The sequence below is a fragment of the Microtus pennsylvanicus genome, chromosome 7 (assembly GCF_037038515.1).
Source record: "Microtus pennsylvanicus isolate mMicPen1 chromosome 7, mMicPen1.hap1, whole genome shotgun sequence".
Lineage (NCBI taxonomy): Eukaryota > Metazoa > Chordata > Mammalia > Rodentia > Cricetidae > Microtus > Microtus pennsylvanicus.
Genome location: NC_134585.1, coordinates 88,521,303 through 88,545,140, shown reverse-complemented (window position 1 = coordinate 88,545,140; position 23,838 = coordinate 88,521,303). Strand labels below are relative to the sequence as shown.

Below are 23,838 nucleotides of genomic sequence, written 5' to 3'. Positions count from 1 at the left end.
AAGACACTTAGAGGTTACAACAGGTGGTGCGGGTGTACAGAGAAAGGCAGGAATCTCCGGGTGTGTGTGCTCCGGCGGGATAGATTTGCTGGCAACAGTGGCCAAAGCCAGGGTTCTAGAAATTTAGTCTCAAGAGTTAATGATGTTGAAAGGTATTTTAAACCCAAACTAAAGTCTTTTATAAAAGAATGTAATTATACCCGCATGAAAAATATAGGATTATCCAAGCAACTCTCATATGTCAATGATCTTTCTAAATATGTGTGAGCAGTTCTCATTTGAAATATGTGCAGATTTCTTACTTCTATGCGTTACACACACTATCAATCAGCTGCTTGAGGCTTGGAATAGATCATACCTTCTTAAATTATAAAGTAACTCATTGTTCACCCAACCCATTCCTTCTGTTTTATTGCTTTTGCTCTCAGTCATTTTCCTTTTCATTTTATCTTTCCGCCACGCCTGTGGGTCAGAGGTCTGATTTGTTCCTCATACCCGATGACCTGAAGATTGGTGTCGGCAATTCCAGCGGTTATACGAGTTCTGGGTGAGCCTCTTGGTTCTGTCAATAGGAACAAGGAGGAGAGTGACTGTTATTGTCTCATTTCATGAGGCATCAAAAAAAAGAACACATTTATTTTGCACAAATCCTTGGGATGTAGGAATTTTTGAGTTTTTCTTAGGCAATACACCAGTGTGTAGACAACACATAAATCCTTGGGGTGTAGGGATTCAGTATCGTATGACTTCTTAGCCTTTTAGGCCTTAGGGTGGGTCCAGGGCAACTTCTGATGCTGTCTGTACAGATAGAGACTGTTTCCTTGTGATTTTGATTATTGTTATTTTGTCATCAGAACATATAACTACAAACTTAGCAAGCTAAAACAAAACAAACCAGTAATTACAGTTCTGGTGGTCAGAGTTCCTCAGTTCCAGGTGTTGCCTGGGCTGCTTTCCTTTGAATGTTGTAGCGGAGAACCCACTTTATTCCTTGCTTCTAGAATAGAGGCCCTCTTCCATCTTCAAAGACAGTATTTGCACCCAGAACCCCTGTTCCTGTTGACTTATCTCTTCTCCCTCTGAAACTCTGCTTCTGTTTTATAAGGACCTTTATGGTTACATAGAAAATCTTTCCATCTTAAGATCCTTAACTTCATCTACAAATATTTGGCCACTTACAGACTTTGGAACTTGGGGCATGCACCTACCCCCACCCCCGTGTGTGTGTGTGTGTGTGTGTGTTTTGTATACATTTGCACAGTATTCTTCTTTGCATCATAGTCCTGATCATCAACCAGCTGTTTGGTACTGATACGAGTCATAGGCAAATTGGTGTCAGCAGAACCATAGAATTTTTAGAGCTCTTTTAACCTTTTCTTGTATCTTTCTCCATGCAGAAGTCAAAGTAACAATGCTCTGTCAACTCTATAGAACAACAACATGGCTCAGAGCACACAGCCTTGTTGATCCATGCATTCTTTGAGCTTGATACAGAGAACCTTCTGGGTCTTGAAATCTTAGTGCTAATGGCTGGCACGTTTCTGAGATATCACGCCCACCAGAGACATAAAGCAAACCTAATCCTCTGGATAAAGGCCTCAAATCCACAGAATTCCAACTCCATCTCTCCAGTGAGTTCCGATCATTCTAAGAGCTTAGGAGAGATGCTGAAGGACCCTCTCACGGCCAACCTCCACAGAACACGACATCATCCATAAGAACTGTGTGCCCTTCTGTTGGCATCAGAATGGAAAATGGAAAATTGGCATCGGAATGGAAAACTGTGCCTGTCTGAACTGAAAGACCTTTATTCTCTTTGCATATTTCTAGAAACTGGTCTGTAGAGGGACAGCATGAGCAATGCATTTGGTAAGATGGCAGGGACAAGGCGGGGATGTCTGAGACACTAAGGTTTACAGTCTAAGGATGACGGGGGCATTGAAGGAATTTAGGGTAGCATGGAGAGGAGGGTGAGAAGTCAGTCCTGCTACTGAGCAGGAAAATGGGGAATGAGCAGAGCTTGGAGGAATAACATAGGTTAAGTTGTAATTGTTAGTGATCTATGAATGTCGAATGGTTGGCTGTGTGATTCGAGACTCAGGAGGTTTGGGTTCGGTATATACATTTATTGTTCAGTAGCTAAAATATGATAAATAGGAATTCTACTGGGGAGAGTATACTTAGGAGGAAAGATAACGTAATACAGGACTCAAGGGGTGAGCAAACATTGAGAGGCCTGGCCAAAAAAAGGTTTGCTAAACACCAGCAGCAGCAGCACCACCACCCACCAAACAAACAAACTAAGCAGTGGAGGTTAAGTGGAATATGGAAGGAATTGATGAGAAGATGAGAAGGTAATGAGGAAGGTCTTTCGGAGGTTAGAGTTAAGGGTTATTTTGTTCTCCCAAGTCAATTGGATGCAAAAATGCTACTTGTTATCAATGGGGGGGGGGGGGGTGAAGAATCCCATTAAAGACTTTGTAATTTGATCCAGAGGGAAGAGCAAACTGAGAGTCAAGGAAGAGGAAAAATTGACTTCATTCTTTGCTCTTTCTTAAATCCGGAGAAACGTGTGTGCCTCAAGCACTCCCCCTTTCAATCCCACAAACCAGAGAATCAGGAAAACACATTAGCACCCTAGTATAGAGTAGGAACCCAGAGCTGGGGGGAAAAGCATCAAGACAAGAGGAAACGGGGGAGGGGCGAGAAAGCTTCCCCTGTCGCTTGGAGAATCTGCTGCAAGGCGTGGGAAGGAAGGGAAGTGGGGAAGGTACCCTGCAGACGTCAGCCAGACACTTTACCTCTGGGCATGTGGGAAAGAGCTGAAGGAGGAGGGAAAACGTCGCTTTAGGGTCAGATGGAGGAGCTCCTGCGGCTGCTTTTTGAGTGAGGATCTGGAGAGCTGGAGCGTTCTGCTCCCGTTCTCCCCTCCAGGAGGCCATTCCTCCATTTTTTAACCCAAATAAAGAGGGGGCGCTGGGCTAAGCCAGTATAACTCGCTCTGAGCAGCAGACCTCGATTCGGCCCCTGGCTAAGGCCGGAGAGGTGGCCTTAGGGGACGCTGAAGTTACACGGTGGCGGGAGGGGAAGGGTCTCCAAGCTCCTCGCCAATCACGGTGGCTGCTGAAGTATTTGCATATATTATGCTAATAGAAACCTCCCGCTCCGCTCCCACCCGCGCTCCCGCCCTCTCGTGGGTCCAGCGGGCTGGGCGAAGGTGAATATATTATGCTAATAAGGAGGCTCCTGCGGGAGGGGGCGGTCTGTGCTCGAGGCGCGCGCGCACTGTCTCACACACGAGCATCCCGGGGTATTTAAGGCTCGCACACGCGAGGCTGCGGAGCTACTTCTGGGGCCTCGCGGCTCGCGATTGCTGCTTGGGTCGTTCGGTTCTTCTCTCTCCTCTATCCCTCTGCTACCTCTCGGGGACCGCGCTCTCGCCGCGTCCCTCTGCATTTCTTTTTCTTTTCGGCCTTGAACTGATCCAGGTGGGAGACAGGTCGGCCCGTGGAAAGCCCCAGAATAGGTAGAGATAGGCAGGCAGACGCAACAGGTCGGAGCAGGGAGAGAGACCCGCGAACCCTGCGCCTTTGCGCGGGGGACCACTAAGGAGGTGTCGGATCTTGCGGGGTCAGAAGAGCTGCCCTGGTGGGTTTGATTTTTAGCTGTGACCCCCGGCGCCACACAACCCCCGGCCGTAGGGTCCTCTTTACTCTCAGCTGGAAGGGGAGAATCAGCAGAATGGTCCACAGCTGCTGATCCGGACGCCGAGCCAATCTCAGGTCCACCTCCGACCCGGGGCTCCGACTCCACCAACTAGTTGTGCATCCGCAGGGACTGAACTTTGGAGGAATCGGCCCTTCCTCTCCTTCTAAGATTATTGGAGGAGGTAGAGGGTGGAAGGCGTAGCGGAGACTGGCGATCCCGCCACGATGTTGGTGAAGAAGCTTGCAGGAAAAGGAGGGGGACGAGAACCTGGATCAGAAGATCCGCGCCCCTTGGGACAGCGTTGTGCCGGCACCATGGCCTCGTGCGCGGCCCTGGCGACCCTCTTGTCAGTGGTTGCGGTGGTGTTTTGCTTGTATCTGGGGGTGAAAACCAACGACCTCCAGGCGAGGATTGCCGCTCTTGAATCTGCCAAAGGAACCCCTTCCTTTCGTCCGCTGCCTGAAATCATGGATGAGCTGAAGGCTATGGTTCAGGAGAAAGTGGAGCGTCTCTTGGCTCAGGTGTGAAAGGTTGGGGGTATTTTGCACGTGGATACTGTTTGGCACAGGTGTGAGTCCGGCGTGCAGGGCTAACTTCAGCCCTTACTGGCTGCATAATTGGTTTGACTGTGGGTACCGAGTATGGAGTGTGTCTTAAGAAGCTTGAATATTGATAGATATGTAGCTGAACCCTTCCCTCACTCTCCCGCAGTTCTTGCATGCTAAACATGTATGGAGGTCTAAAAGAGGGAAGGGTGGCCTGGGTAGTGGGAGTGTGGGGTCGAGCATTTCATTTCTTTTAGTTTTCTGGGGCCTCTTGTCTCTCAGTTCTACGGAGAATATTCGTTAGAGACATAAGATCTCCTATCGCCTTCCCAGGTAAAGGTTAGAAAGTATTATTAATATACAAACGATAATCACTTTCAAGTGAAACAATTCTATACAGATTCAAAGTCATAAATTTCACCCTTCGAATCTTTCCATGTTCGGACACTTAAAAAGTTTTCTATTTGGCAAAGGATGCTGTGCAGGTATTGAAGAAAGCCGAGCCATTAACGCTGAGAGTTGAAAGGAAACACATTATCTTCAAGGCTCGATTCAACGCAAGTTAGGGGCTTTTTTGAGGAATTTACTTCCAATAGAGAGGCTGTTTAGCAGTTGCTACTCACAAGTGCGCTATTGACCCACCTTATCTTCAGACCTGCGGTGTTCCACTGCCAGGTTTTGCATTGACTGCCTATGTTTGGGTCGGATGAGAAGGTGGTGGAGACTCGAGAAAGATATTAGCCAAACCCTGCAATCCTGCTACCACTTCAGTGGTCACTGTCTTATTTTAGGACTTGGATATGGTTACTTTTTGATTAGTGTCCAAGTACGTATGTAAATATTCCTTATGCAAGCTATCGAATGCTGGGAAATCAGGCATGTAGCCAGAGAGTCCCTAAGAGTCCAGTTCTCGTCAGTGCTACTGATGATTGTGCTAATACCTCTGCTTTTCCCACAGAAATCCTATGAACACATGGCTAAAATAAGGATCGCCAGAGAGGCACCTTCAGAGTGCAATTGCCCAGCAGGTAAAACAGACCTCGTTTAACAGTGTTTCCTCCACAGCTGAACAAGCACGCACACGCATGCACGAGCACACACACACACACACACACACACACACACACACACACACACACACAAGGTCTTGTGCTGTCAATTCTACCTGTAATAATAGTAAAGAAAGAATGCAGGCCCAACGTGCTTTAATAAAACCAACATGTCTCAGTTCAAAAGAGGGCCACCCCCCCCACACTATTATTTTGTGCAGGATACTAAGGTCTGCTATTGTAAAACGAGAAAGCTAGATATGACCAACATGGATAATATAGATAAGATGATATACAAAGACAGAGTTCTTAGAGTCATAGATTGGAAGTCTCCCATGATATTATTAAATAATGTCACTTTTTGTGCATATGTGTGTGAAAATGTCTGCAAACTCTTAGATTCTGAAATCCCTGGTGTCTAATGCTACATCATGGCAGGTTTGTTGCCTGCCTTTGGTATATAGCTATACATGCAAATCACCTATCGTTCCTCACTGGCTTGTATTCTGTCCTATCAAAGAGGCTCCCTGTCTTGCCCCCACAGCAGAAGACAATGCTAAGAATATTCTTTATCTCGAACTCCCATTACAAACGATTGCACTCTCAATGGCCTTTCAGGATGGGTCCTTATGTTTTTACGGCATCTGTGTGCAGTTTTAGGGAACTATGTTAATGGCGGTACCTAAGAGGAGGGGGAAGAGAGGTATCAGTGAGTAGCACCCCACACCCCATCTAGCCAGGGTAATTGTAATTCCTTTCACAGATCTCTGAGACTCAGCATTTATCTGTAGATTTAGCAATTTAAAAGATCTTGGATGATGGTCATCAAACCCCACGAGTGTTAATGTTTTCTCAGATAAACGCTGTATTCATTTATGAGCATTTAGTTTCTTTTATCAGGCATTTAAGTGACTTTTCACATTTTGTATAATGTTCAAGAATGTGATACTTATTTATGTAGATAGTTATTGCCTAGTTGCATTTGTTCAATGAGAGATCACAGAGTGTAGGACAGAGAGGTCTTATAGGATTACATCATGTACTGATATTATAGTCATTCCAGGTTATGAAGTGCAGTGTATGAAATTGTCTAACACAATTCTCCCTGTTAAGAAGTACATGACTGTATATGAAAAGGCTAGTTCCTTTATCTCCTTAATATCCTAAATGTGTTTGACACAGTCAACACAGTTGCTATCTTTTACACATCAGTTTAAAATATGAACACTGGGTTGTATAACATATACGTTTAAAAAAAACTTTTTTACAAATTACATTTTGTGTGTGTGCGTGCGCGCACGTGTGTGCAAATGTGTGTCCTCATGTGTATGGAAGTCAGAGGAAAGCTTGCTGGATTTAACTTTGTAATTCCACCAAGTGAATCCCAGGTATCAAAGCCAGGCCATCGGGCTTGGTGACAAGTGCCTTTACCCCCTGAGCCACCTCACTAGTCCTACGGCACAGCAATTATGCATCCAATTACACTGTTCACCATACTGGGATTGTATTTTTTTCAAATAAAAGCTTTCAGTTAGGAAAACACTGCTGGAATGATGGTGAAGACCTCTATTCCAGCTATGCAAAAGGTTGAGCAAGAGTTCAGTGCCTACCTGGGCTATAACTTAAATACATTCTTAAAATCAAAAGCCTGCAAAAAAAAAGTTTGGATACCTGATATAGCTGAGCTTTAGAACACTAGCCTAGCATTTGTGAGACCCTAGGCCACCCCCCCCCGCCGCCAGTACACAGGGGAAATGCATATATGTTATATATTATATATAGTAATAGTAAGTATATAATATGTAAATATTTGTAAATTTATATTATATGTGAAAAATATATATGAATATTTGAACATTGAAGTTACCTCTTATGTTAGAAGAAGGTCGAGAAGGAGCTAGCATTTGAACATGTAGCTTTTGTTCTTAGTTGTTTTGAGTTGGTGCAGACCCAGAAGTCAGATATCTAAGGAAGCCACATTTCCAGCAGAGGATTAAACACAGCCACCTCATCACCGCTTGGGATTTAACTTCTAAGACACCTGGTACTGAGAGTCACTGAGCTCACCCCTTAGAGTCCAGACCTTTTGGTACGCAGTGCTTCTGTTAGCTCTGTGTAAAGCAGTTAGTGTTTAATTCGCTGAATTCTTACTGAGTTTGGTACAGTGCTGAGAAGTGATGTCTATAGCCCGCATTCTATTTTCCGGGAAGACGTCACCGCTCGTGATGTCTAATGCAACCTAATTATCATTGGATCTGGGAGAAAGCTACCGCATTTAGAGTTGGACTTATGTTATCTTGGAAGATTACACTGGAGCGTTTTTCATTATAACACGAGAATTTGAATGGGATTTCCTAGGCTTCCCCTCCTCCCCCCAGGGCCTGGGTTGGCTCTCTGGAACAGCTGCTTTACCTCCTCATCACCACTAGAGCCCCACATCACATCAGTTTTTCCCTGGCTTCTGGAGCAGTAACACTTGGAAGGTGTGTGTACCTTCCAGTGCACAGAACCAGATCATCACTGTACTGGAAGCACGCCCTTCTGCTTGGATGATCATCAGGCGTTCTAAAAATAAAGACGCTACATCCTGGAGAGAACGATTGTGAAGTATGGTCAGTGAGATGTCTTAGGGGATGAGCGGGCCAGCCAAGGACTAGAAGGGGACACAGCGCTTCCCGCCTGGGGTGGCCCTAGCTGTGGGTCACTGGCTGAGAGTAGTCACAATGACAGCGGTTGGCAGGACAGGGCTAGACAAGTCTGTGACCTCAGCTCAGTTCCTGTGGACAGATGCCCACCCCTTGAAGTTGACACTCTTGTTGACAGTCTCAGTAACAGAGCCAAAGGCTGGCCGCGAAAAAGCAATGCTGTGTTGTTTGTATTCAATCCAAGTGCTCTTGCTAGGCCACGGTTTGTGCCGGGTTTCTCCAGGTGGGCTGTCAGGAAGTAATAACAGTTGAAGCTGCTTGGTTTGCTTTTCTCACAGGAAGGGGGTATTGGGAGAACGATGAGCTGTTTATAGAATAGTTTTTAAATATAAGAGATGTACTCTGATTTTCATAGCAACTTGGAGAGTCAACTGCAAGCAATCTGCTTTTATAGATGAGGAAGCTGGGGAAAATAGTTAATATACTAAAGCCAAGGTGAGGGTTCATGTGTGTATCTGAGGGAATGGGAAGTCCAAGATCTAATGAGGCACAGACAATGAACTTTCAGAGCAGAATATCTCTGGACTGGAATTCTGGATCTGCTACTGATAATGGGTGACCTTGACCTTGGTTGAATTAAAGAACCAAATATGTTCCACTTCCTCATCTGAAAACAGCACACACACACGTACACACACATGCGCACACACATACACACATATAGACACACACATTCAAGCACACACATATGCATGTGTACACACACACATTTGCACACACATGCACACGCATGCACACACAGAAGCCTTTCTCATAGGGAGATGGTATTTGTAAACAATCTGATGTTTTTGTGGGTGTGTGTTGTTACCTTTTTGTCTCAATGCTCTACAAACATTTCACCAATAAGCTACACCGCCGAGCCAGACCCTTAAGCCTGTTATTTTCTCTGTTATCTAATTCTAGTTCACAGAGTTACATGATATAGGTGGGAAAGAATCTTTGAGATGCTTGCTCGGAGCCCAGTGTCTAACATCAAGCTTTGAACTAGAACTATGGTTAATTGTGCAGATATGTATGTAGATCATCCACACAGATAATCATACTTGAGTTTCTCTTGTTGCTGTACCAGTAACATTTGGTTCTTTACAGATATTTACATTCGTCTCTTAAGTTATTTTTATCAACACTACAGGGAGAATTTTGGGCATTTTAGGTGAAGTGGGGGCTGAAGTCCACAGGACTGGGGCTTACTTGGGCATGGGATAGTCAAAAGTATCTTTGAAGTTTCGGTATCAGATATTTATAGATAGCTTACCTATCTGACTCATTTTCAGACTTATTTTTAGTAGCTTTACTGAGGTATCATTTATATTTTGTCCATTTTAAGGTCTGTGATAAATTTATATTTGGGCCCCCATCCACTGCAGTCTAGTTTTATCATTTTCGTCTTCTGACAGCTTACATTTACTTCACTCGTGAACTCGAGAGAAGCTTTATTTTAGAAAGGTTTTGCTTTGGAGAAACTCCAGGATAATGAACCAAAAAAATCTCCATCACAGCTCTGGTTAGCAGAGCAGTTGACTTAGCAGTAGTGGGGCCTGGAAGATCGGGCTGGCATTTGTGTCTTGGCCTCTGTAAAACTTAATCTTAAGATGAGAGAATCAGTTGGCTCATTCTGTGGACAGAATTTTGTCTTGGGTTCGCTCTTGGTGACTTGCATAAAAGTATGGATAAGTCAGGGATGTTTGTGAAAGAGCTTCTATGGATAAGCTGATAGCGAATGGGGGTGGGCAGACAGCCAAACAGAAGAGGTTTAGACCAGTTGATATTCTCTGAGGTCCCTGAATTCCTTCCACCTCTACAGAAATGGTTATATATGAAGCAGGAGTATGTGTAAACAAATTGAGGAACCTCCTGTTCTTAACTGTAATTGAGACAGACACAGGTGTCTGGCTGAAGGACATCATTTCCCGTGGTTTCAGAAGAACCCTTAGATTGCCTTTCTTAGATAAAGTATAGAAAACTATCTCTTACCAATATTTCATCTAGGCTATACCCCAACCCTTTTAAAAAAGAGTCTGTATAACAAATGGAGTACGTTAAGGAAGAGTCATAATGCATAGCTCTTAGTCATATAAAGGAGCAGCAGAAGCAGTGTGTAGACCATAAATGCAAATGCTTAAATATTATTTAATGAGAATGACAGACATTCTTCTCTTGTAAGGCGAAACAACACAGCGTGACATGCCAGTGCCTCCAGGCATTCATGTTAAATTGTTTTGGGTCTGATGAGAACAACAGTTTGGGTGTGGCACTTTCAGTTGGTCTTGTAGTGACAGCTGGCAAAATGCCCCAGTCAAAGGACCAAGGACAAATCTGGTGTTGAACTTCTTGTTTTCTGCTCTTGTCTATAAGCGGACAGGCTGTTTCTTTGTATTCTTTTTCTTAGTGTTTCGAGGAGTTATCAGAGAGAAAGGTATCAGTTCTTCACAGAGTCCAGTTCGCTCTTGCTCATTCTTGCGAGATTTAGGAACATGTCCTCTCTTAGGGCTGCAGTGACTTACTCTGCTTCCAACTGCTTTGTCATTGTGCAGAAGCAACCACACGCTGCTGATGACGTCAGAGTCTGACTGGCAGGCTTAGGTCTGGGAATGGAGAAGGAATGTTTGATCAGCATCAAGATTAGGTAGAGGGGAGCGTGCAAGGAGACGTGCCAGAATCAGGACCAGAATGCTCTACATGGGGTGGGAGAGGAGGGAGGGAGTGGGCGTTTCCTGCCCCAGAGTCATCGCCTAGACACTTACCCAAGTCGCCTCAGCCTGCTATCTGGAGTGGAAGCCGTCCAAGAATGACCATGAAAAGAAGTGTTTTCGTTCCCTCCTACGCCTTTATAAACATTACTTGGTAGTTTGATGGAAGCCGAGAATGTGAAAACAAGGCGTGAGTCAGTCTGGTTTAAACACAGAGGCATCCCCACCCTCCTCGGTTTGCCGATATGGGTGAAATTTTGTGCCATGGTTTTACGTCCCGCAATATTTAACGCTCTTCACCCCTCCCCCTAATTTGTGTTTAGAACAGACTGCGGTTTGCTCAAATGCCTGATTTCCAGACATGGATATTTATTGGTATCTTTTGGGATTTGTTCTGCAGTTCTACATAGGAAAAAAAAACCTGCTTAAAATGTGGCTTTATAAAGGAGTAAATGCTAAGCGTGGGATGCTAAAGGAAACTCTCTGAGGAGTTAGAAGTGAGCACTTCTCCCTGGTGTTCTAATTCCTTCAAATGACTATTCTGTAGGTCACTGGAGGATAGAATTCCTTGGAGAAGTGACACCAAGAGCAAGCACCTCCTCTTAGTGACCACAAGGAGGAGGAACTGAGTTGAATACCAGCCCCCCTCCCCCGACACCCATAGCCCATTCTGCAGTCTCCTTTTCCAGTTACATCCATTGCGGACATCCATTCCTTGACCTCTGTTTGCAACAAAAAAGATTAGTGGAGGAAGGAAGAAATCTCTCTAAGATTTGAAGTATCTTTATTACATTTGAGATTACATTTGGTTTTGTGTGATGTATATTAGAAAACACCCTATTAACTGAGCTGTGTTGCTAGCCCCCAATTTCGCGTTTATTTTAGGCAGAGTTTGACTGTTAAGTAGATAGGTTCACAGCTCTGATCTTTGGGCTGGTATTCTAATATTTAGAAAAAAAATGAACCAAATTTAATTGAAGTTGTCAAATGGGGAGTTTTAGCTTCAGATTTCATCGGCTCCAGAATAATTTGGGATTGCTGTCATGCTTCTGACGTCTCTGTCTCTGGAGTGTCCGCCTCAGCCTGAGTTGAACATGTGAGAATTGACATATTTCTGATTTTACCTCACATTTAATTCCTTGGTCTATCATCAAATCATCTTTTTTTTTTCCAAAGGGGCATGTTTAGTAGACAGTGACGTTAGTTGCTAGAAATGCTAAAATTATGTTCATTTATTAATAATTTAGATTTTTAAGAGCGCCAGTTTTCTGTATTATAAGAATGTCTGCCATTCTTCACAACGCTTAGTTCAGGTTCTACAAACTGTTTCTGACTCATCTTTACATAACACACATGCTCATACACATGTAACCTATGCAAACCCTGATACATGTAAAACACACTAAATGTGCTGCCCATTTTAAAAATGACTTATTTATTCATGAGTGTGTGTGCATGTGCATATGTGTGCACATGCGTGCACATACATGTGACTGCCCACAGAGACCAGAAGACTGTGTCATATCTCCTGGAACTGAAGTCACAGGAGGCATGACCTACCTTGTGTCCGTGCTGGGAACTGAACTCTGGTTCTTTGCAAGAGAAGGTGCACATTCTTAGCCCCTGGGCTCCCTCTCTAGTCTCCACATTTTAAATATAAGAATAAAAACTTTCTGTTGCTCACCATTTTCTTCATGGGGTCCCTGGGGCGTCTCCAAAGAATCTTTGTAACAGGCTCTTTTTTGGGGTCACTTGCCAGCTCCTAAATCATGATATAGAGACTTATTATTAGTTATGAATGTGTGACCTTATCTTATGCTTGTCCCAATTAGCTCTTTATTTTAATCATTTCTCTTCATCTATGTTTTGCCTCAGGGTTTTTTTTTTTTACATTTTATTCATTCTGTATGTCCTACTCTGTGTCTGTCTGTCTGGTGGCTGCCTGTCTTCTGGCCCTGGGCATATTCTCCTCATTCTTCCCTGATCTCCCTTCTCTCCTCTCTCTCTATCCTAGATGTCTCCTCCTATATATTCTCTCTACCCTCCAGTCCCACCTATCCCTCCATTGCCTAGCTATTGGTTGTTTTATCTTTTTATTTGGCCAATCAGGTGCCTTAGGCAGGCAAAGCAACACATCTTTACATTGTTTAAGCATGTTTATGCAGTATTAACAAATGCAACACACCTTTGCATAAAGTAATATTCCATAACTAATTTTAGGACTCCATGGGATCTTATTAGAAAAATTACTGAAAGTGCCTGTGGTCAGTGTTACCCTGGCAGCTCTGTTTAGAAATCTACTGCACTTGTCAACACAGAACTCATCTCCAGAATTCTACACGAGAAACCTTCCTAGAAATGATGGAGTTAAATTACATAGAGAAATTGTTTGAACAGACATGACTATTCATTGGAATTTGCATACTAACATGGGTTGTAGACTCCACGAATGACAGTAAGAATCTCTAGAAATTAGCGGTATTTTATCTAATCATGGGTGAGATTTGCAATTCCATGCACAGAGAGAGCATACATCTGTCTCTAGCCCCACTGTAACAAGCACTGCAGAAAGGAAATAGATGATCCTCTCCCTGCCTTTGAACTGAGTGTCTGCTGCCATCAGCACTGTTGTTCCTGTATGAGCAGCAGGTTATGGGCAGTTGTTTGAGTACAGCACCTCCCCCAGCAGTCTTGGAGGACACGCAGTAGAACTGTAAAAGTCAGTGGTGAGCAATTTTTTTCTTAATAGCATGAATCTCAAACTGCGAACTTCAAGGAATTCTAGATGAGAGGATAAATTTTATTTTTTAGTTAGCTGCTTTATGAGAGAAGTCAGCTATCCAGAAAACCACAAAGATGGGACAGTGATTAAGTAAGGAAGGCTAGAAAGATCATATGCCAAATAAAGGCATCATAAGCTACAAAGAAAACACAACCAAACCATTACCTCTGAACTTCGCTTCCCCTGGTTGCGATGCTGTTAGGTTCTCAGCCCACAGCTGAAACAGTAAGCCTGCGCCTACAATTCATGTGATGCAGCTGGAAGTTTTTAATAAAAGAGGACCTCTAGCCTTGAGAAATGACATCCACAAAGAAACTGAGGCTTTTACGTTCTTGTATTTGGTTTCCTTCTGTGACGAGTTATTTAAGGCTCTAAATTCTAACTACTTCTAAGGGTTGTTTCCTGAGTATCAGGATTGTTTCTGCAATCAAGTTCTGAATGAGGAATGCAATGTGTACTGGTAAAATTTATGCTGCTATTTTCTGAATATAAAAATGGCTAATTTACTTTTATAGCAGAGGATATACATGGATTGAGAGATCTGGGTATATTTTGCATTTTTCTATGTAACCCCACAATGATTTAGACTCAGAGTATGTTTTACTTTAAACCTTCATTTTTTTTTTCCAGCAGAAAACCCTTGTTCCCACCATCAATCGTCAGGAAGAAAGCACAGACAGAGGAATTTTATAATCAGTTGCATAGCACCTGATGTGTATCATATATCACCTTCGCCATCATTTTCAATCTGTTACCAGTCTGCACTTCTGTTTAACTGTAATCATGTGCTACTAGCATTTGAAACAGTTACACTGGCTTCATGCTTATGAGATGTGATGAGATTAATAACCGTAGCTGGATTTCTGGAAACTAGAGTAAGCACAAACACATGCCTAGGCAGAGGTGAGATGCTCTGGCAGGGTCTCGGTGGAATGGTGGTGCCCGGATAGTCTCTGCTGTTAGAACAGCACACATGTCTACAGAACTACAAAGACAGAAGACCTGGCTCCCTATTCTGGTCAGGCCACTCAATTTCTTCTCTCTCTCTCCTTGCTAGCATAAAGTAGACTCTCTCCTGCATTCTTCAGCTTACTCATTCATTTATCCATCCATCCATCCATCCATCCATCCATCCATCCATCCATCCATCCATCCATCGCGTGTGTATGTGTGTGTGTGTCTGAGTGCAAGGCTTGCAGAGGCCAGAAGAGGGCGTAAGATCTCCTGGAACTGGAGTTGCAGGAGGTAGTCAGCTGCCATGTGGGTGTTGGGACCTGAATCCGGGTCTTCTGCCAGTGCACTACGTACTCTTAACCCATTTCTCTAGCCCCTCCCCTTTGATTCTTTCATTCATTCTGATGGCCTTGGTCAGCCTCTGGTCTCCAAGCCTCTACCCTTTCCTGGAAACAGCTTTATTTATGATTCAGTTCAGCAGTACTAATCAAGGAACACCAATATCAAACAGCAATGGCATCCCCAGTTTTTTCGAAAGTGTTAAATGGTAATTTTCAAATAATGGGGAAAAATTATCCCCTTTATACTGACATAAAAGGAACATAGCTTGAGGATCTTAGCTCATTAAGGGAGGAATTAATAAGATGTCATAACCTTCCTAAGGAAAGGTTACAGACACCTATAGTTCAGGAATGGGGAATGGATGTGTAAGTGGAGGCAGAACGGATTTGTCCACAGTGAAACAAGGAGTCATTTGCATTGGAAAGTTATCTATGTATAGACGAGAGTTTATTTTACTTTGATATTATTTATCTACAACTTACCTTACAAGTTATGGGATGCCTTCTGGACAATCAAGAGTCAGACAATCAGAAAATCACTGGTGTGAACAGTCTCTTCTGGAGTACAATGTTTCCCCGACATTTCTGAAGCACCAGACAGGAAGCCACACTTCAAAGGGCAGGCTAGGGAAGCAAAGTCAAATCCCATGGTACCGTTCACTGCAGTAATGACTATTTATCTCATGTTCTTCCATGTTAGAGGCTTCTGAGCTGTATACTGGCTAGCTTTCTCATCATTGCTAAAACCGGTTATTTAAAGGCCAGTTCCTTGTAGTTTAGTTTACATGCTAAGCCCGTACAGGTGCTGATTGCTGTGTCTGCTCCAAGGCACGGCTTACATAAATGGCTTAAAATCATAACCATTTGTTTCAAGTAGAAACCACCCTGAAGACTCAGCTTCTTGTGCTTAGGGACTAAAGTGTTTCCAACAATGTATCGGAAGAGCTGCCTTTGTCCCGTGCTTTCAGAAATCTTGCCTGGGCCATTACCTTCTCCATTTCTGTACTTCCAGGGAACCATCTGGAGTCATCACGGTGGTCAATATAAATGTCTGATTTAAAATACCTAGGAAGACAAAGTGTAATGGCACAGTCTTTAGTCATAATAGATTTTGTGAGAAACTACTTTATGATCTGAAAACGATTTGTAAGTGTCTCGATTCCATGCTCCTGATTTACATTCTCCACTGATTATATTGAGCAAGAGCAACAGAGTGAACACAATACGTTTTATCAACTCTGTTATTAAATTTAATTTTTTTTGGCTCATAAATGATATTTGTTTCATAGTCTATAAAACTTCTGTCTTCTTTAGGAAATAGTGTGGAGAGAAGGAAATCCCAGTTTTTTCTGTATAATGTTGGTGAGAGTCTTGCTGGTGGGTAATTTTATCAAGAGTGGAGATTACCTTGAGGAAAATGCCCCACTTTTTAGTATATGGTGTTCAACCTTGGCTTCTGTACTCTATTTTACAGGATTTTCTGAGGGTGGGGAGCAGGAGGGCATATTGAGACTTTTTTTAAACCTGAATTTCCATCTATTTCTAAAACCCAATTCTGGCCTTGTCAGGATATATTGGAATCATGATTATTCAATAAATTTCCAGCTGCTTTTGGTTTCACATGTCTTGGGAATTTGCTAAAAAAATGGATCGAGTGTGTTTTTATTTTTTTGTTGTTTTCAGATGCTACGGTAAAATGCTCCATCTGTGGTTTTCCACCTTCCTGAGGCTGTGACCCTTTAATACAGTTCCTCAAGTTGTGGTGACCCCCAACCGGAAGACTATTTTCATTGCTACTTCATAACTGTAATTTTCCTACTGTTGTGAACCGTAATATAAATATCTGACTTGCAGCATATCTGATATGCAGCCCCCAAAGGGTTCGTGACCCTCATGTGGAGATAGATATCTCCACTCTGATAGAGCCAGAGAGGTGGCAGTGAGGTAGACAGACCCAGGGGTTTCTCTCATGGCCTTTGTATTGCCATGAATCTATTCATTAGCACCCTGGGCTTGTCTGTAAACCTCTGATTACTTCACTTCATTTCCTTTTGTATGTTACCTAACTGTGTTCTTCAGAAGACCATTGGTTTTTCATATCAACAAATGTTTATGAAGAAAAAAATCCTTCAAGGTCAAATAAGTGAGAGCCTCACTGAGATGAACAAGATAAGCAATTTGTTGTGAATCTGTGAAAGCGGGGAATACAATGTAACTGGAGCACGTTTCCTTTCACATAAAACAGTGTGGCTAGGATTAAGGTGTTCCATGTGCTGATAAAATATGGTCTCCCACAGCAATACACGGAGAACTGTTGAAGAGGCTTGGAGAACTTAGCTGAGATTGGTGGAGAGCAGTCAAGGGTTTCCCTGTTAGCAGAAGTACAGCTTGAAGACGGAGAAGGACACACACAAAGTGTGGAGTGCTGGAGTTGCTGTTCCAGCGGAACTGATCACAACAGGCAAAACTCAAAGGCTAGGCTGTGGTGTGGGGAGCATTAGATTAGGGAGTCCTGCTGTCGGGTTAAGTGTAAGATCAAGTCAAATGCATTCAGGTAACTTGTCTAGGAACTGTGCCAAAGAAAGCAAGCCTTGGTGCATATTTAGACTGGTCGAGAGGCCAGGCTTTAGCCCTTAGTTCAGTGTGTAGCTCAGCCACAGAGGCTCCCCCCATCAATTGTACACATATTTTTTTATTTTTGATTAAGAATGGATTAACACACTTCATGTAACTTTCTTTGGCTCCAACGCAATTATCTTCCTGAGTTAATGCATTCAATTTACCTTGAGATACATTTCAGAATAGATGGCCTATTATGTTAAGAATATTACATATTTTTTTACCTTGAGATACATTTCAGAATAGATGGCCTATTATGTTAAGAATATTACATATTTTTTTTTAAAAAATGTGCTCTTCATCCTTTGTTTCCTCGGTGCTCTGTCATATGGAGCAACAGAAATAGAATGTAAGTATTAGGTGGAATAATTTGATACATTAAGTATTTAATTTACATCGAAGCCTTTTACATGGTGTCTGAATCAAGCTATCTAGTAATGGGTAACTTAGTGAATTTTGAACAAATACATTTGCTGAGAGCTTTGAAGAAATATCTAGAGAACACAGCAAACAGCATTTTTAATAGTGTACAATAAAGAATGGCAACAACGTTCTCTTTTCTAAAGGTAGTATTATACTCATTGTGGAAACCTCACTAATATCTGTATGATGTTCATGGAAATTATCACAATTTAATAATTTGTTTTTTTTCTTTTTCTTACACATTTACACTTTTTTTTTTAAAGATAGGGTTTTACTATGTGACCTCAGATGGCCTGGACCTCATAGAGATCCTCATTCCTCCGCATCCTGAGTGCTGGGTTTAAAGTCATGTGCTACCAATGCTTCTGCCAGTCATTTCTCAATAGATTGTCTAATACTTCGGTCTGTGTGTATGGCTGCGGTCTCCTAGGAGCGGAACTGGGGACCAAAGGCTGCGAGTGTTTTCATCCCACAACACATACACTTAAACTGTTCTTGGTGAGTGAGTGAAGATACTGGTTTTACAGCATCCACAAACTGTAGTGAACTATCTAAGGGGGTGAGATGATTCTGGGGGTGAAAACACACACCACAAGAGGATGATGGCCTGAGTTTCTGGAAGGGAGAACTGGATCCTGAAAGTTGTCCTCTGGCCTTCTCTACACTTGTATTGTGATCCACTCATGCATTTGGGCACATGCATGCACACACAACTCACCAATAATAATAATAATAACGATGATGATAATAAATAAGATAAAAATTTGAAAGGCTGGTGCAGCTTGATGTGAAAGACTCTAAGTCACACGATTTTCATGCATTGCTGTATAGTTTGCAGGAACTAGCCTAGAACCATGGAACCATTTTTACTAACAGACAGATGTGTGAAGAAATGTGTCTATACACAGCAGAGTAAAATTTAAGCAGTTTAATAGAAAATGGATTGAATCAAAGATCTCTGTGCTGAGAGAAATATGCCAAACTCAGACAAACGCTCCCTGTTTTCCTCATGTATGGGATCTAGATTTAAACTGTACGTACATATATAACATGGTGTAGAATGGCAACCCTGGGGCAGGAAGGATTCCAGCCAGAGAAAGTGCTGGGGGATGAACGTGAGTAAAGAAGGTGATAGATGTATGTGACAGTCATAGCAAAACACGTGACTGTGTATAATGAATGCACATTAATAAAATTCCCCCAAGTCTGCCCATTCTTGTAACCCTTTGTGTCGAATCCGTATGTCAAAACTACCGAGATGGGAAAAGCGTTGTCTTTTTTCCCCTCCATTTTTTTTTGTAGCAATCTTAAGTTATTTCCATCTTCTGGCTTCTGATTGCTTTCTCTTTGTATACAGGAGAAAATGTAACTGGCTAAGTGCAAAAGTGAGTTTTAATTTCAATAATCATTCTTGTGGTTTAATCTTGAAGGCTTTGTAGGATCTCGGGTTTCTGTTTCTTCTTAACATTTAGGGAGTTGGATTTAAAGCCGAGCTGTAAATCCATCAGCATCCTACTGAGTGTTGTAGAGGAGCTGAAGGATTGCTCAGTGGGAACTTTATTGTTCATATTTAAAAAAGATGATTTCATCGAAGGTTGGACGAGCTTTAAAAACAAACTTGGAGCAAAAATACTATTTGCATCATCACATTTCCCAGAAAGTAGGTTTTTCTGCTGCTTGTTGGTTGGAGTGTTGATGACCTTTGCCAGCCATAGATGAGTTTGTGGTTGTGTTAACATTATGGCAATATTAACATGGACTGTAATCAAAAGCATACACTTGCTGTTCTCAGGGTGTTTTTAAGGAAGAAAATTTAGCATTGTAACTAGCAGAAGTTCTATAGCTATAAAATAAAGGCACAACCTTAAGATGTTCCTGTGTAGGATCGTTGCTTAGCATTGCTTCCTATTAACTGGCTGCCTGCAAGCTTCAAGTTGGTTTTCTTGGAAATAACCAGTTTAGCAATTATTAAATACACATTTGAGAAGTTAAAGGGGGTAACCACTCAATTGATAGAAGCTTTCTACCCCATTTGTCTACTGGGCTTTTAGCTTCTATTAGCTTTGGAAATTTATAATTTTCTTCTGGTTAAGTAAAAGGCACATTAGGAAAAAAATTAATCTCTCTCTCTCTCTTCTCTCTCTCTCTCTCTCTCTCTCTCTCTCTCTCTCTCTCTCTCTCTCTCTCTCTCTCTCTCACTCTCTCACTGTCTAAACATGAAATCTCATGCATTTCCTGATCCTTGCATTAAAAAAAAAACCTCACTGGAAGTTGTATTAGTAAGGCAGAAATTGAGAGAATTGCAAGTCAGAACAAAGTAGGAGGTTAGTTTTTCTACTATGGTATTTATGTTTCTATCATGCTGGAGTCATATTGTTGACCCTTAATCTCCGGGGCATTGGTATTAAGAATTGAGGCTCTCAGAAGTGACTGGGCAAGAAGGCAAAAGACTCCTGATTGAAGTTTAGTGCCCCCACGGGAGAGGCCTGAGGGAGATGCCTTCTATCTTTATATGAGGATACATCCTTGAGGACAAGGATAACCACTCGCCAGGCTGCGAGCGTCTGGAATCTTAGAAATTTTAATTCTGTAGACTACATAATTTGTGGTACTTCCAATATCCAGAAAATATAGTAAGATGCTTAATTTTTTTGACAAGATTAGTCCATTATGGGAAATTGGTGTCATGTTCAAGTTCTCAAATTCTCCATAAATGTAAATGAAGCTGGAAAGTTCTATGGGGATAATTTTCTTATTTTAACTACACTCTTAATGGAAGACAGTTTTCTCCCAATTAGTCAAACCTAAAATCTTTGTAGCATATTATACATTTTCAAAAGAAATGCATTCCTCACATGTTTAATAACATATTCAGTTCTCCAGAATACTGCAGGAGTTGGGAAAGAGCTCTTGGACTCTAGGAATAGACTCGTTACAGGAAAAACATATAAAAACATTTCCACAGGAATTATAGGACTCAATTCAATAAAATTAATAGCTTAAGGCTAGACTTTTTCTTTGAGACTGCCAAGGCTTTCTTATTTCAGTATGCTATTTCAACCTATAGGAAATGTGAATGCTAGACAGGATACAATCATCATGCATTTGCAAAGTTATGTGCGTCCTAGCTGTCTGCCCAGTAGGTTATACTGGGTTTAGGCAATATAGATCATATTCTATTTCTGGACTGCTTCAAGGAGGTGACCTAGACCAGTGTGCTCATTTAGCTCAAGTTTGTTAAAACAGTAGCACATGTTGAAGTTCCAAAAGTGAGAAACAGCTGGGGTGGTGGTGATACATACCTTTAATCCCAACACTTGGGAAACAAAGACAGGTGGGTCTTTGTGAGTTCGAGGCCAGCCTGGTCTACAGAGCGAGTCCCAAGAGAAGCTCCAAAGCTACAGAGAAATCGTGCCTTGAAAAAAAAAAGTAAAAATGAGAAATAATATTCAAGGAAAATTGCAGTATAACGATGATAAGATATACTACTAATTGTCTTAGGGTTTCTGTTGCTGTCAAGAGACATCATAACCATAGCAACTTTTATAAAGGAAGACATTTAATTGGGGCTGGTTTGTAGCTCAGAGGTTTAGTCCATTATTTTTGTGATGGTGGTCCCAGGGAAGGAGCCGATAGTTCTACATTTTCATCTGTAGGCAACTAGAAGTGAGCTGTGTCACTGGGCCTGGCTTGAGCATAGGAGACCTCAAACCCACTCCCATAGTGATGCGCTTCCTCCAGAAAGACCATACCTCTCTAACAAGGACACACCCCTTAATAATGCCATTCTCTTTGGGGTCCTTTTTAAAACCACTATAACTAGTTAGGTCCAACTTTCATCTATTGCACTGTGGAATGAGGGATGGATAGATAGAAATGCTGTTTGCTCTCTTCTGAATGATTCCCAAGATGTTTGCTTGCGAGTGAAATCTTCTCATGGCCTCTAACCTTATTTGTTGAGGTGAATGACAAAAGAAATAATCTTGGGATATTATTCTGATAGTTATATAGCACACATCCAAATGGGTTGCTTTATTTTCAGAAGAGGAAATAAAAGTGTTTTTACATCTGAAAATTTGGTTAAGACCGGACCCTCCTCAGCCTCCTGCCTTGGTTTAGCCATGTCTTCTGTCCTTCAGCCTGGTTAGCTCCTTTTAAGATGATCTTGGTATGAATGTGAGTAGGTTGATGGTCTTTACATGTGAGCTCCTGTCTGGATAAATATATAGGTCATTGAGAAAACAGATTTCTCAACTCACTTATCCTTTTCTGAAGCATGGATGGAAGGGAAAAAAAATGATGGGGAATTGTCAATGCAGTATTAGTAACAAATTGTTCTGGAAAACAGTAGGTACTGTTTCTCTTTTTCTTTTTTCTCTTTGCCTTCCTTTCGTTTTTATTTCCTCACTTTTTTTATTGATTTTTATTGAGCTCTACATTTTTCTCTGCTCCTCTCCCCGCCTCCCCCCACCTTCAGTCCTCTCCCAAGGTCCCCATGCTCCCAATTTACTTCAGGAGATCTTGTCTTTTTCTACTACCCATGTAGATTAGATCCATGTATGTCTCTCTTAGGGTCCTTGTTGTCTAGGTTAGTAGGTACTATTTCTACTCTGTGATACAAAATCTGAATCATGTTTGCAGTATTTTGTTTAAGATATTGGCAAACTAGAGTAGTTCTAGAGGAGGGCACAAAGAAAAGAAAAACATCGAACCTCTGCTGCAGGAAAATGACAGAATAAAATGGAAGTTGCGTGAGAAAGAAAAGAGCCTAGAGATGGTGGCATCAGATGATGTTAAGGAAAGCATGGAGGCTGCCGTCCACTGCAGCATGGATCATTTCTACTGCAGACCAGAACTTTGGTCCAGGAGTAGCAGGTGATTGGGAGCAAATCTCTATCTAGAATAAGAGGGACCAATATTCTTTAAAAATATCTTTCTTTTAATGTAGTAGGGCTACCATCCCTTAGAGAGGTCAGTAATTATGAGCATAGATTGATTTCTGCCCAGAGTACATTTACAAAGTTCTGCCATGGAAATGACCTATGACTCAGCTTTGAACTTTAAATTTCCCTTCTTACCTCTACCCCATTGGAGACCAATTCATTGACTTCTTTAAGTGATGTTCTTTCAAATTCAGAAGATTCAACACATATCATCTTTGTGAGAACCCCCCCCCCCCCCCAATTTAATGATTACCTTGCATGTGTCAGAATTGGTGGGGGCTGCACACACACATAAAAACCTCATCTTTGTCCTTGAAGGTTTATCACATGAGGACATGCAACAATAATGAAGTGCGGTCAGTTCTGAGAGTGTAGAAGAGCGGGTCAGGGGAAACTTTGCAGAACAGTTTGGGATCAACCATGAGCAATGCCGTTTGCTCACTGGGTTGACGTGTGGTTATGCTTGAGGAAGGATGACTGGAAGGCAAGAGGCCATGTGACTTCTTGCCTAAGATGGTATGCTCTTGGCATTTTGACATCAGGTTGGTGGTTAGACAAATTCTAGGGCTGTTATAACTCTGCAACTCTACCCAGTGGTTGCCTTTTAAACAAGCGTGCCTAGGGAAAACCAACATCATGTGTTGTTTTAAAAACTGCCTGGGGTTGAGTGGAAATGGTTATGCTTGTTAACATTCCTTGTAGGAAAAGTAGGCAGGAGTATTCAACTCATTGGGAAGATGTCTGATGCCATTAAAGGGCACTTGTTTCCAATTGGAAGTTGAGTTTACTCCCTGATCCTCTCTGTTTGCTGAAGGCGTTTCTGCACATTCTATGGTTGACAATGTCCATTGTTCATCTATCTATCTAGATGGTACAAAAAGAGTCACTCAGAACTGTGACCCTGTTTGCCCCAAACACACCAGTCTTCGCATTAGGACACAGTTGATCATCTTAGTCTAAATCTTATAAAACTTGGGAGAAGTGTGGTTTGAAATGAGCTTTTCGTGACAGACAACTGTCAGTCCAAAGCCTGTTGAAGGGTAAATATAATGCTCCATAAGAACACCTCATAGGGGTTC

At 42.1% G+C, this 23,838-nt stretch overlaps 1 protein-coding gene across 1 annotated transcript in view; it reads left to right on the top strand.

Annotated features, from left to right (window-relative positions):
• Positions 1-3,342: 3,342 nt before the first annotated feature.
• Positions 3,343-23,838, top strand: part of Col25a1 (collagen type XXV alpha 1 chain) — a 392,115-nt gene continuing 371,619 nt past the window's right edge. Inside the window, exons 1-2 of the mRNA XM_075981333.1 lie at positions 3,343-4,229; positions 5,212-5,281. Coding sequence (XP_075837448.1) covers positions 3,933-4,229; positions 5,212-5,281 — 367 coding nt within the window. The 5' untranslated portion in view covers positions 3,343-3,932. The remainder of the gene's footprint in view (positions 4,230-5,211; positions 5,282-23,838) is intronic.